This window comes from Hyla sarda, chromosome 6 (genome assembly GCF_029499605.1).
Source record: "Hyla sarda isolate aHylSar1 chromosome 6, aHylSar1.hap1, whole genome shotgun sequence".
NCBI lineage: Eukaryota > Metazoa > Chordata > Amphibia > Anura > Hylidae > Hyla > Hyla sarda.
In genome coordinates this window covers 172,407,774-172,421,757 of record NC_079194.1, presented here as the reverse complement: position 1 = coordinate 172,421,757, position 13,984 = coordinate 172,407,774, and the positions used below count along the sequence as shown (strand labels likewise).

General features: G+C 41.8%; 1 protein-coding gene across 4 annotated transcripts in view; it reads left to right on the top strand.

Moving 5' to 3' along the window:
* Positions 1-13,984, top strand: part of LOC130276433 (DNA topoisomerase I, mitochondrial-like) — a 224,744-nt gene that overhangs the window by 177,850 nt on the left and 32,910 nt on the right. For all 4 annotated transcript variants that reach the window (XM_056525812.1, XM_056525815.1, XM_056525814.1 and 1 more), the window contains exon 11: positions 2,284-2,471. In XM_056525812.1, the coding sequence (XP_056381787.1) occupies positions 2,284-2,471 (188 nt within the window). The remainder of the gene's footprint in view (positions 1-2,283; positions 2,472-13,984) is intronic.

Below are 13,984 nucleotides of genomic sequence, written 5' to 3'. Positions count from 1 at the left end.
AATATCCTGTGTGCAGATAAGAAACTCCCTGAAGGTCCATAGCTGTAATACTCCACCAGTAAGTAACGAACACTCCTAAGTAATCAGCAACCCCGATTTAACCCTCTCATCCTCGTTAACGGCACAAGGCAGCGCCTTCCCCTGTCGCTTCTTGTTTTTTTGCATTTGTTTTCTCCTAACTAAGAAGCATAAAACCTGCGTGGAGTTTGCAAAACACACAAAACGTGATTCTCTAGTCTGATGAAAACAAGATTGAATTAAGGTTAGCATGTAGCATATATGCTGTGTATTCCATGCAGTGTATTTCAGTGCCAGCAAAGTCTATGGGTGTTTATTATTACTCCCATAGATATATTTAATAAAAACCTAATGGAGAGTGCTCTAGATCTCAGACTGGGCTAAGGGTTCATCTTCCAACAAGACGATGACCATACACACTCAGCTGAGACAACACAGGAGTAGTTTAGGGACAACTCTGTGAATGTCCTTGTGTGGCCCAGCCAGCCCCTGACTTGAAACCAATCTAACATCTCTGGAGAGACCTAAAAATGGCTTCCACGGACTGTCCAAAGAAACCTGACAGCGCTTGAGGGGATCAGCAGAGAAGAATGGCAGAAAATGTCAACATTAAGGTGTGCAATCCTTGTAGTATTATGCCCAAGAAGACTGGAGGATGTAATGGCTGCCAAATGTGTTTTAACGAAGTTCTGAGTAAGGGGTCTAAATACTGATGATGTTAACAAAGATTTCTAACATTTTGTTTTTGCTGTCAGTGTGGGGTTATGAGTGTGGGGTAATGATGGAGGGGAACTTTTAAATATTTTTACACAAGAACACAACAAATCTGAAAAAGTGAATGCGTCTGCAAACTTTCTAAATGTATTGTAAGAGAAATCTAGTACTTGTGGGGTGTACTGAGAATGTCCTTTATAATAGTGAACTGACCAGAGGTTTTATCCCTTAATAGTTATGGCTACAGGAGGAATATTGAGGACAACGGCAACCATTTCTAGACTTGATGCTCTTATGCGGCCTGGATAATCAGAACCCCATTATGTTTCTTCTCTATCAGGGGCTGATTGGCGGTTTGTGGAATGGCACGTAAACAACCTCCGCCTGCTGCTAAACGTCCTGGACAATGTTTAGTAATATAACCCAGAGATCTTAGGTTATTAATGCCTACCTTTTAAGTACAGTGCCTGATGGGTAAAAGACCTACTGTACTGAAATATGAAGAATGGCAATAATGACATTATCCCATGTTAATAGACAAATCCTAAAGTTTTACTATTACAGAATACTAGAAATATGAAATAGTGCTATTGATATCCTATGGAACTGTACCACAGTATTACAAAGGTTTCCTTCTAGTGCTGTATGTGGCATTTTCGTAATACTGCCATAGTACTGTTTTCTTTCTTGCCTGTTTCCCAAACCTGTCTTGAATGATGTACATTGTGGCCATTAGGAAATATTGTGGCCATGAATGAGTGTACTTGGTCTGCAAAAATGTTTAGGGTATATGTATCAAAGTAACATTCACATAAATGCATAAGCCCCATAATTGCCTAGAGCCTTATACTGCTGGTCTGTTGGCTTCCTCCCATAGTGCATCCTGGTGCCTTCCCTTTCCCAGATAAACAATATACAAAAAATTGGCCATCCACATGATGTAGAAAAAAAACTGATTTGATCAGAAAAAAACACCTTTTTAGGCAGTTAAAAAGAGTGAGCATGGATACTCGTACTGCTCTGTGACTGAGTGGCCCTATAGATGACAAGCTATAATGCGTTGTGTGTTCTGACAACTTTTTATTGTAGCCAAGATTCTCGTTTTGTCAGTTAGTGCTAAAGTAGCTCTTCTGTGGGATTGCACTAGATGAGTCTTGGCTTCCTACTTGCATTAGTGGGCCTCAAGCACTCATGACCATGTTGTCGCTTTCCCAGTTGTCCGTATTTGGACCTGTTTTAGAAGGCACTGAACACTTCTGCTCAAATTGTGTAGTCATCAAATTTGGCTCAGATCCTTACAATTGCCCATTTTTCCTGCTTCAAACACATGACAGAACTGACTGTTCACTTTCTGCCTAATATATCTCACCCCTTGATAGGTATTGGTGTCATAAACCATTGATAGGTGACGTACATAACATTAAGTGTTCTGGCTGACTAGCATATGTTGGGGAATGGATGGATTATGCTGTTCCCGCTGGATACTACTGCTGCAGATTTCTGTTTTGTTCCCTTAGATAAGTTTTGAATCTTTTATTTCTGAACAATCAGATAACTAAGGAAGAGAATGCAAAGCTTGTTGAGGAGTTTGGCTACTGTCTCATGGATCGCCACAAGGAGCGCATCGGAAACTTCAAAATTGAGCCCCCAGGGTTGTTCCGTGGTAGAGGTGACCACCCCAAGCAGGGTATGTTGAAGAAACGAATCCTCCCAGAAGATGTGATCATCAACTGCAGCAAGTAAGTGTGTTTCTGGTGGATTATAATTTTCGTTCAAATTTAGTCTTTTCTTATTATAACTAGCCCAAAGATGTGAAGATGGGGGGGGGGGGGGGATGTTGACCTATATTATAGGGCTCTACACTGCAGTTTGTCCAGTTGTAGCTGGTTTTATTTTCACCTTGAATGACCCTAAGTGGTCACATTACAGTGGATATTTTGATCTGTGATTACTTATTAAAAAAAAATGAATGATACTTTTTGGCTCCCCTGACAATCTCTGTAATACGCCAGAGAAGTAATTGTATGGTTTGCTGTGCAGGGTGTGGCCTGCACTCTAGCATCTTGTGGGATCCTGTTTGCTGAATGCTGGCTATCAAATGCAACACACAAAACAATTATGTCTCTACCCCTATGACCACTTACCGAGATTGTCAGAGAGGCTAAAGAATGTAGTATCTATGGTACAGGTAGGGGGGCTTCAGGTGATAAGCATACTGTAAAATGGTATGTGATCAGCCACACACCCCCACAAACAGCTATTTATAAGTAATACGTAGTCTATATAATTTATTTCCATTTTTTAAGTAGGCTGATGGCTGTAGAAACATTAATCAAAAGCATACTCATAAACTGGAATCTGATCTTCCACTGGTCTTGTTCTCATGTAGCATTAGTAAAACTCCATGACTGAATAATGGAGTTGATGAGTCCTCAGAGGAAATTTGGCCTTTTTAGGTCCAAGCTGCTAAGGAATACATGTGCAGCAGTCACTTCATGGAAGCCCATATGTTTTATCTATAGTTCTAGCGATCTTTTCTACCAAGTACTACAGTCTGCAAAACCAAGACTAAGAATGATTCAAGTCTTCATTGATAGATCTCCTCCTGTACCCAAGAATGGAAAGATCTATCAAGGCCATTGGGGCAGGGGTAAGCTGCAGGGCAGCATAAAATGGATGACTGGTTTCCTTTAGTGCTTGCTCACACTGCAGACATTCTGCCAGTGGAAATGAGCTTGCAGCAGAGTCCCATTGTTGAATCAATGAGATTCTGATACTCAATGTGGATTTTATGCGGCGAACAGATCAGGGGGAGCCTGCTACAAGTGAACATCTGCTGGTTAGGGTGGTAAAGTCCAGCATATAGTAGAGTGTGGTGTCCCAGTACAGAACACAGTTCTGTACAGTCCTTAAGTCCCCTCAGGAAGAGTCCCTCAAGTCCACAGAGCTCTCCTGCAGGGTTCCCCCCAGGTTATATGGTATAAGTGCCTTGTATATTCAATATGTTAATTTAGTGTCTGTGTCAGTATGTATAAAGTTGTAGAGATTGTATAAAATGTTGGTCATGTGTCTTGTAATCACATGATAAATCCAGAGTTCCAAGGGCACAGGTTCCCCAGCTACCAATGGGCTTTAGTCCAGCCCACTAGTATATAAGGGGCTGTAGTCTGTATATTCGCTCTCTTGTTCCTGCACTCTCTTAGTTCCTGGCATTAAAGAAAGCACAAAGTCCTGTTCCATTCAAGTTCAGCTTATCTAGGCCAAAGCCTAAGAACCTGCAGCCACAACTAAACTGTAAGTGAAATCTACCTCTACAATTCAAGTTCACTACTGTCCTGCTAAAGTTACAACAGTAGTACAGTGGCCTGCATCATTAATACAATAACTACAAGTCCAAGCAAGCCTGAGAGGTTCCCTGTGTCCCGGTCACCTCTGTGGAAGTTGGCTAGTTGTAAAGACTGTTATCTGCCTTTTTCAAGTAAACGTTCAAGTTGCTTAGAATCCTTGCTTTGGACTCTCATTTACTGCATGCCGTTTCTGGGCTGGTTGCCGGCGGTACCCTATACCAAAACAACCACATCCTGGCGTCACGAACACTAGGGGTTAACAATATCTTGCCCCAGGGGTTAATTCCATCAGATCCCGCTACCACTCACTAAAAAAAAAAAACTGTGGTCACCACAAGAGCATATAGACATTTATAATGTAGTTTTCCTAACCTATGTAATTTAGTTGTGATAAAGCTTGATTTCTTAGAGTACACACCTTGAGATGAAACAGAGCAGTGTGTGCAGAGTAGGGCAAGTCCAATATAAGGCCATTAAACTAAAAGTCCCTGAATGAATGAACAAGCATGTATGTAATTGCATGTATTACTTTAAGAAATTGGGCATCATCCTGCACTTCTCAGCATTGTTCTCACTATATGGTTGCCCTGCTCTTCTCAGCATTGTTCTCACTATATGGTTGCCCTGCTCTTCTCAGCATTGTTCTCACTATATGGTTGCCCTGCTCTTCTCAGCATTGTTCTCACTATATGGTTGCCCTGCTCTTCTCAGCATTGTTCTCACTATATGGTTGCCCTGCTCTTCTCAGCATTGTTCTCACTATATGGTTGCCCTGCTCTTCTCAGCATTGTTCTCACTATATGGTTGCCCTGCCCTTCTCAGCATTGTTCTCACTATATGGTTGCCCTGCCCTTCTCAGCATTGTTCTCACTATATGGTTGCCCTGCTCTTCTCAGCATTGTTCTCACTATATGGTTGCCCTGCCCTTCTCAGCATTGTTCTCACTATATGGTTGCCCTGCCCTTCTCAGCATTGTTCTCACTATATGGTTGCCCTGCTCTTCTCAGCATTGTTCTCACTATATGGTTGCCCTGCTCTTCTCAGCATTGTTCTCACTATATGGTTGCCCTGCTCTTCTCAGCATTGTTCTCACTATATGGTTGCCCTGCTCTTCTCAGCATTGTTCTCACTATATGGTTGCCCTGCTCTTCTCAGCATTGTTCTCACTATATGGTTGCCCTGCTCTTCTCAGCATTGTTCTCACTATATGGTTGCCCTGCTCTTCTCAGCATTGTTCTCACTATATGGTTGCCCTGCTCTTCTCAGCATTGTTCTCACTATATGGTTGCCCTGCTCTTCTCAGCATTGTTCTCACTATATGGTTGCCCTGCTCTTCTCAGCATTGTTCTCACTATATGGTTGCCCTGCTCTTCTCAGCATTGTTCTCACTATATGGTTGCCCTGCCCTTCTCAGCATTGTTCTCACTATATGGTTGCCCTGCTCTTCTCAGCATTGTTCTCACTATATGGTTGCCCTGCTCTTCTCAGCATTGTTCTCACTATACGGTTGCCCTGCTCTCCTCAGCATTGTTCTCACTATATGGTTGCCCTGCTCTTCTCAGCATTGTTCTCACTATATGGTTGCCCTGCTCTTCTCAGCATTGTTCTCACTATATGGTTGCCCTGCTCTTCTCAGCATTGTTCTCACTATATGGTTGCCCTGCTCTCCTCAGCATTGTTCTCACTATATGGTTGCCCTGCTCTTCTCAGCATTGTTCTCACTATATGGTTGCCCTGCTCTCCTCAGCATTGTTCTCACTATATGGTTGCCCTGCTCTTCTCAGCATTGTTCTCACTATATGGTTGCCCTGCACTTCTCTGCGACTTAGTAAAAGGCTATGAGGAAACAAACTATGAAGTCTTGCTGTTTGTGGGGCCCCCTTCCAACACCTAGGCCTGTGCCCTGCTGGCACCCCACAAACTAACCCCCTGTTTTTACATATTTTCATTTCCGGATTTGGAGCTTCTCATGCCTTTTAATAAGATGTCCCTACAAGCCTGATCAATATGCAAACACCATTATCCAGTTGTCTACAGAGCAGCTGAGGATCCTAATGCAATTAGGTGTATTCTGTCTTCAGTCCAATATTGCCAAGACTCTACTTAAAATGATAACCCCTGAGGACTGACTGCTTTACTGAACCACTTCTTGGGAGCATTCCATTGAAACCTGGCTGTTTCTGACAAACTTTGCATAGTGTGAATTACTGTCTGACGGACTTAGTGATTTCTTTAAAAATGCTTTTCTATAGCAAGTAAAAAACCATTGCAGTAGTTTTGACCATGTGCTATAGAAAATAAGGGGATGCAGTAATTTCAGAGAGAAGAAAGTGCAATTAAATAACAGACTACAAAGAAACTTGAGTATGTGAGCGCAGGCAGTTACTGTTAAGGAGCTGGAAAGACCTCTGAATACTAAATCACAGCTTGATGCTTTTGAATTCCTGAAATTCACTTAAGTGGTTGTAATTATTGCCAATACGGCTACAATAGTTAGAAAATTAGTCTCCACCCCCATAGACCCACAGAAGAGCGACTAACGTGTTCAATGTCATTATAATCTTCCAAAAAGCTATGACATGCCGAGGGACAAGGGGCGGCTGCTTCATAACCAAGGACAGCTCCCAGCTCATTAAAAGGGATGTATTGCCTACATGATCTTTTTCTAATGATTTTATGACTCTAATAATTTTTGCACTTCATTTTTTTATTTTATTATGGGGACAGCCATCTTGCTTGAACTATAAGATATGCTTTACTGCAAGCCCCATGGACATTGGCACCAACAGACAGGAGCTGTCCCACTGAAATGAATAAAGAGGCTTCTGGGCCTGCTCTTTGACCTTTACAAGGGTCATTCCACAAGCAAGCAAGTTCAGTATTAAGATCCTGTGTATATAATGAAGTCTCCTTTCACTGTAATGCTATACTGATCACCTTTCAGCAGCAGCCTCCCTATCACAGACAAAATAAAATGTAAGCTTAGCTTTGGGCCTGGTGGCAAAACTTAAAACTGCAAGATTTCAGGATTATTTTCGAATATAGATTTTCTAAAGCCTTTCTAAAATTATAAAAAAAATATTTTTTTTACATAAAATCCGCATTTAAACACTAGATAATTTTCTGATTACACATTCCCTTTAAAGATCTACTTTACCAGGATTTACGTCAACGCCAATAGAATAACAACTCTATTCTCAGCTGTTTTATCCTAGCTGTGTCCAGTGACAATCCACTTTTCCTTCTCACCAACTTGGTTTACTTCTCTGCATGATGTGCTTTGAGCACTAATCTGATGACCTCTCCATTGCGATCTTTACTATTTTGAAAGGTGCTTTAATGGTGTTAAATAAATGTATTACATAACTTTGATATATCAGGAGTGTCCCTATTTAAGGCTACATTATTCAACCTTTGCTCCTAACACACTGACATTCTAGCTTTTGGCATTGGACAGAATTTATGTACTTAGATGGTTTACTTTTGTGGTGGCAGGGGTTTTGCAATGGTGAATGAAGGATCTGGTGGTATTAACCCTTAATTTTCGTGACGTTTGCTTGTTAGTAATGTTCCTGCCGCCAACCTGCCCATAAACGGCAGGGATTATAAACGGAATGTCAACAGCAGATTTTATGAAGTAACGGGAAAACTTTACTTTAACTGGTATGCAACAGTCTTTACAATTATGCAGTCTTTCGGAGACAACTAGGATGCAGGTTCCTCACAGGTTTTGCTGGGACTTGGAATAATGAGCTGTTTATGCAGGCCACTGTGCTACTAATTAGAAGATTTTAGCTGGTAGTAGTCACACAGGATTTGATAGGTTGAGCTTGGTAACTCACGGTTTATTGGCTACTGGTTCTTTCAGGCTTTGGCCTAGATGAATTGAATTGAATGAAGTAATGCTGATTGTGCTTGCTTGATAGTCCAGAACTAAGAGCAGGAACCAAGAGAGCAAATTTAGTGGCTACAGCCTTTTATATATGAAGGGGGCTGGACTAAGCTCATTGGCCAGCAAACCTGTAAGTCCTGAACCCAGTGAACTCTGGGTACATCACATGACCCAGTAAGGTCCTTAAACAATTATACATCACAACTGTACATCACATGACCCGGGAAAGGTCCTATGCATTTATATTTCCTATACATCAAATAATATATCAATACAATTTATATGAGGCGACTAGGGGTAATCCCTGCAGGAGAGCCCCCACGGAAATGGAGGGACTCTGGCTGAGGGGAAATAGACAGGGACAGGACCAGGTCCTGTACCGGGACACCACACTTTAAAAGTTGGATAGGCACTGTGCGCAACAGCACCCCTAGTGAATGGGAAGAACAGTAGCATGGAGGTTTACATGGCCCACTTGCTTTCTGTGGAGTTTGCGATCAATAATTTATATCTAGCTTTGACTGAAAAAGTCCTGAGAAATGATGCTTGGCCTTGCAGACAGCCATACCATTGCACTTTAATGTCTTTATTCATGGTTCAGCTCAACTAAGCTTAGATCAACAGGGTTCTATGGTGATCTCAGTTCAGTAGGAGGCATAAGAAAGTTCAGGGGAGAGCTCAGATTTTTTCTTAAGTGTTTCCTTAATACAAAATGATGCATCAAACTAAATAAAATGAATGTACGAATAAGCTGCAAACTTCTTTCTTCTCTTATATAAAAGAGGGTGGGACCCATTGTAGTGATGTGGCATCCACTAACTTACAAGGACAGAGTGTGTGAGATTGTGGGTTTTATGCTCGCTGCGTGCTGTGCTCTGCCTGCTGAGTATGGTCTTAAATGGGATTAGTGCACTGCTTGTCTCTCTGACCTGTGATGTCAAAACATCTCACATTGAAGACGGGACAGTTAGGCAAATTAGAAAGATTTTGTTGCTTGCAGAGAGCAGCAGGAAGGTGTAGAAACTGCAGACAAGGGATTACATAGAGACAGCTTCGTTCCAAGTATCCTCAGCAGGAATATAATCCAATTTAACACTCCGACCAGGCTTAGCATGTTTGTTGTTTGAAAGATTATTTTAAAAGGCGACTAAAACTACTGTATGACATGAATATCTATCAAAGACTGCCTGTTACAAAGTATACCCAATATGCATTCTCCTGCAGCTACTTCCTGTGCTAGGATGTGATTCCGTAAAGCTAAATGAGATTAGAAATTGTTGCTTGCTTCTAGGAACAGAACAACTTTTTTGCATAAATAGTATAAGGGATAAGATGTGTCAGATTGCAGGGGGTCCAATCGCTCGGACTCCTCACGATCCCCTGCCCAATGTCCTGGCACTCAAAATTCATAAACTGTGTCTACCAGCACCCCCCCCCCCCCTTCCGACTCTCCCATAGAGAAGCATGGAGGGGGAGTGTTGACCCCCTTTGTGCATTGGTCGACAGTGTCATTCATGCCGAGAGCCAGGGTACCGGGCAGGAGATTGGGGGAGGGGTCTCACTAGGGAAGAATAGCAGAAGTTTGATCCTTACCATACTTGGCTGGAATGAGAATATAATGTTGGGCTGGATGGAGTGGCCTTTTAAAGAGAAGTATAGACTTCTCAAGTGCATATGGAGTTGTGGTGGCGGATGAGAGGAAACTGTCTTGTGGGGGTGTAGGGTATTTAGGGTGTTGCTGTTCAGGATAGTTAAGGGCGCTGTTAACCCTTGTTACTCATGACGCCAGGGTGAGGGTTAAATGCTGTGTTTCTTGATAGGCTTATTGCTACCCTTCCCAAGAGCAATAGGTGATGCAGAAATAAAGGATTGACCACAACCGCTGTTAAATGAAAACTTGCAGGAACTTTTACTGATGAATTTCTCTACATGTAGTAATAGTAACAGTCCAGATAACAGAGTCTCTTTACATATAGCTTGAGCAGCGATTGACAGTCGGTTGGGATCAGGTAAGCTCAATTTAGCTTCTGAAGGATTGTACAGCAGAGATCAGCTGGATTTAGGGGAGTAATTAGGTCCAGTGATCTTGCGATGAGTAGCGGGGAATTGCTTAGTCTATCCGCTAAGTTAGAGGCCTAGGCCGCAAGGCTTTGGCCTAGTAAATCATCTTGTAAGCTGCGGAGATCCTACCTCTTCCAGAGTCGGCAACCCAAGAGCGAAGAGAAGAGAGCGATCAAGATGGCGCAGGTCCCTTATATGGGCAGGGGCTGGCCATTATGGATTGGTCCATAATAACTGTCACTCACAGTTACAGTGCATTGTGGGTGAACACGTCAAGGGAACCTCCAAAGGTCCTGTAGCAAAACCATAGAGTTCTAACCTAATCACGTGACCCGCAGGTCCTGCTATGCTCCGAACAGGTAGATAACTAAATATGTACATATTTATACTTATATTAATATTAATGAGAACTGCTATATACTCATTGACTAAGTGAGAAGTGACAAGGGGAAAACTACGAGAGGGACCCCGACGTCCAAGAGACTCTGACTATGGGGACCTCTATATAGGTAACGTATACAATATGGTACCGGGACACCACATATTGCTTAGGGTATGTTGAGCAATAGAAGTCAAGTGACTGTAAGTGAACTGCAGTAACAAGTGTAGAGGATAGGCCATTATTTTTTCCGAAGAAAGCCTCCTCAAAGACTATAGGTACCTTCTTTTTAATTTTTATTCTTTGATATATGAAAGTTTTCTGCATAGGTCTTTATAAACAATTTTGCTTAGTTTCTTTTCAAGTTATTTTTTCATATGAAGCTGACTGCAGTGACCACTTCTCAATGAGCCGTCACAAGCAGCCTGACAAGCAGCTTTTGACTACAAATCCCATAAATTCCATTTTCCTCCCTCCCGCACATCAGCCACCCCACCCATTGAAACATAAATGAGCTGCATCCATTCAAAGACCTGTGGTTTTCAATCAGGGTGCCTACAGCTGTTGCATCACCAAGCGATCGCTCCACCCATTGAAGCAGACAGGCTCCCAGTCATCAGCTGACTAGTGAGTCAGGTCTCGGCCACATTGCAACTTTGGAAAAATCTGAGGCAACAGTCATTTTTTATGCTGTTAACCCCTTAGCGCATATAGACGTTTATGAACGTCCATGTGCGCGTCCCCATATATAATGCGCGCTCACAAGGTGAGCGTGCATCATACCCAGTGGGTCCCGGTTGCTATAAGCAACCAGGACCCACGCTAATGCCGGACATCGCCGATCGGGCTGATGTCCGGCATTAACTCTTTAGACGCGGCAATCAAAGTTGATCGCCACGTCTAAAAGTGAAAGTAAAAGAATCCCGGCTGCTCATTCGGGCTGATCGGGACCATCGTGATAAAATTGTGATGTCCTAATCAGCTAGGACGCAGTAGGAGGTCCCCTCACCTGTCTCCTAAGTTGTCCGATCATCGATTGATTGCTCCAAGCCTGAAATCCAGGCTTGAGCAATCAACCACCGATAACACTGATCCCTGCCATTGAATGCAATGGCAGTATATTGAATCAATGTACTTCGTTATAATCCCCTATGGGGGCTATAACATTGGGAAAAAAAGTAAAAAATAAAAATAAAGTGAATAAACATCATTTAACCCCTTCCCTAATAAAAGTTTGAATCACCCCCCTTTTCCCATAAAAAAAAACTGTGTAAATAAACATATGTGGTATCGCCGCGTGCGTAAATGTCTGAACTATAAAAATATATCATTAAACCGCACAGTCAATGGCGTACGCGCAAAAAAAATCCAAGGTCCAAAATAGCGCATTTTTGGTCACTCTTTATACCATAAAAAATTTATAAAAAGCGATCGAAGAGTCTGATCAAAACAAAAATGGTACTGATAAAATCTTCAGATCACGGCGCAAAAAATTAGCCCTCATACCGCCCCGAGGTGGAAAAATAAGTTATAGGGGTCAGAAGAGGACAATTTTAAACATATAAATTTTCCTGCATGTAGTTTAGATTTTTTTAAGTACGACAAAATCAGAACTATATAATTAGGGTATCATTTTAACCGTATGGGCCTACAGAATAAAGATAAGGTGTAATTTTTACCGAAAAATTTACTGCGTAGAAACGGAAGCCCCCAAAAGTTACAAAATGGCGTTTTTTCTTCCATTTTGTCGCACAATGATTATTTTTTTTCCTTTCACTGTAGATTTTTGGGTAAAATGACTGATGTCACTACAAAGTAGAATTGGTGTCGCAAAAAAATAAGCCATCATATGGATTTTAAGTTGCAAAATTGAAAGGGTTATGATTTTTAAAAGGTAAGGAAGAAAAAACAAAAGTGCAAAAAACAGAAAAGCGCTCCGTCCTTAAGGGGTTAAAAATAAATATTGGGGGTGAAAATCACATAAGAATTGTGAGAAAACAGTCACACACAGGTACAGACACTATATTATGAACTACACTAACTTTACAGCCCCTGTAGCATAGTCAAATAAAAAAAAATTCCTGGAATACCCCTTTAACAATACTACCAATCTTATGTACTGAGCACTTTCCTTTCTCCATAAGCAGTCACATTATTATTCTTTTCTATAAAGCATTTCAAGCTCCAGTATAGAAGTTCTAAGGCTCTGTTCACATTTCAATTAGGAACCTTCACTGCAGATTCCATCAACAATGGCAGAAAAAGAGACAGATATCATGGCAGAAACCCAACAGACAGACCTGCTTATGTCCTTCATGTGAATGATCTTGCACTGCTTGACATAACAGATAAGTGGAAATACGAACATGCAATTGATTGGAGCCCAAGAGGGGAATCTTAGGGCACATTTTCCAGTAGGACCTCGTACTGGAAACGTTTACACAGTTTCTTGCTTTTATGAGGCGGTGGTGGAAGTAATGCTATCTAGTAAATGCTACAATGATTGTGTTCCATAGATTGGAGCAGCTTGATAGGAGGCATCTGTAACAACTCCATGATTCAGCTCTAGTGTTTGTTTCCACATCCAGACAGAATGCAGCATCATTAGGTTTGTGATGCTTCGATTCTGGAAATGCAGAGATGGAAAGAGAGCAGAATAGCTGTAGGAAAGTATTGATGGCAGAGATTAACCAGACTGATATGTCTGAAAGCTTTCTATGCAGGTTTAATCTCTCTGCAGTCTGGCGGTGTGAATTGTAATATTAACCATGGAGTCTGGGGTGATAGGGGGGAGGATCAGAGAGACCTGGTTACATTTTAATTAAGATGGTTCTCTTCATTGCGAACCTATGTAGTATACAAGAACACAAGGAAGCAGGTTTCGAGTTTTTACTATGATTTTGAATGTGTCCATCATTATTACGAGGTTGCAAAGACCATACTAGGTCTTACAGCTGGAATAAAGGTTTTTTTAGTGAAATCCCATTTATAGGCCACCAGTGTATGAGCAGTGAAGGTTTATTGTGTCCCCAGTGTTTATACAGGGAAGCAGTGCATCCATATATGCCATTGGCCCAACAGCACAGCCCTATTCCAGTAACTGCTGCAGCCTCTTTGTTCTAAAAAAAGACAGGGGACTGGGTTTGGACTTGACCGTGATCTGACAGTCGTGTGTTCCTGAAACCTTCAGCTGTTTGTGCTCTAAACTTCATTTTCTGCAACCAGAAGTAGCTGTATGCCATATTGGCTCTTGTGAAGCTTTTTTACCCTTATAAATCATTCTCTCCTCTCAATCTTGCCACTTTCCCTGGTAGTAAATTGTTAGCGTTCCCCAAGATGGTAGCAGCAGCATCTTACTCTGTCACTTTTACAATAAGTAGGAGACAGGCTTGCTTGAAAGAGGGGGTGTGTAAACATGGTGCTGGACAGATCAGTACAGTTAGTAATAGTGTGGTGAGCTTGTGGGGATGTAGGGTGTAGCTGTGCAGTGATGAAAGGGTGTTGGAATAAGGCTAAGTTTCCACTTGGTTTATTTTCTGGCAGTTTTTCAAAAACTGTCACTGCAGTTTTTAA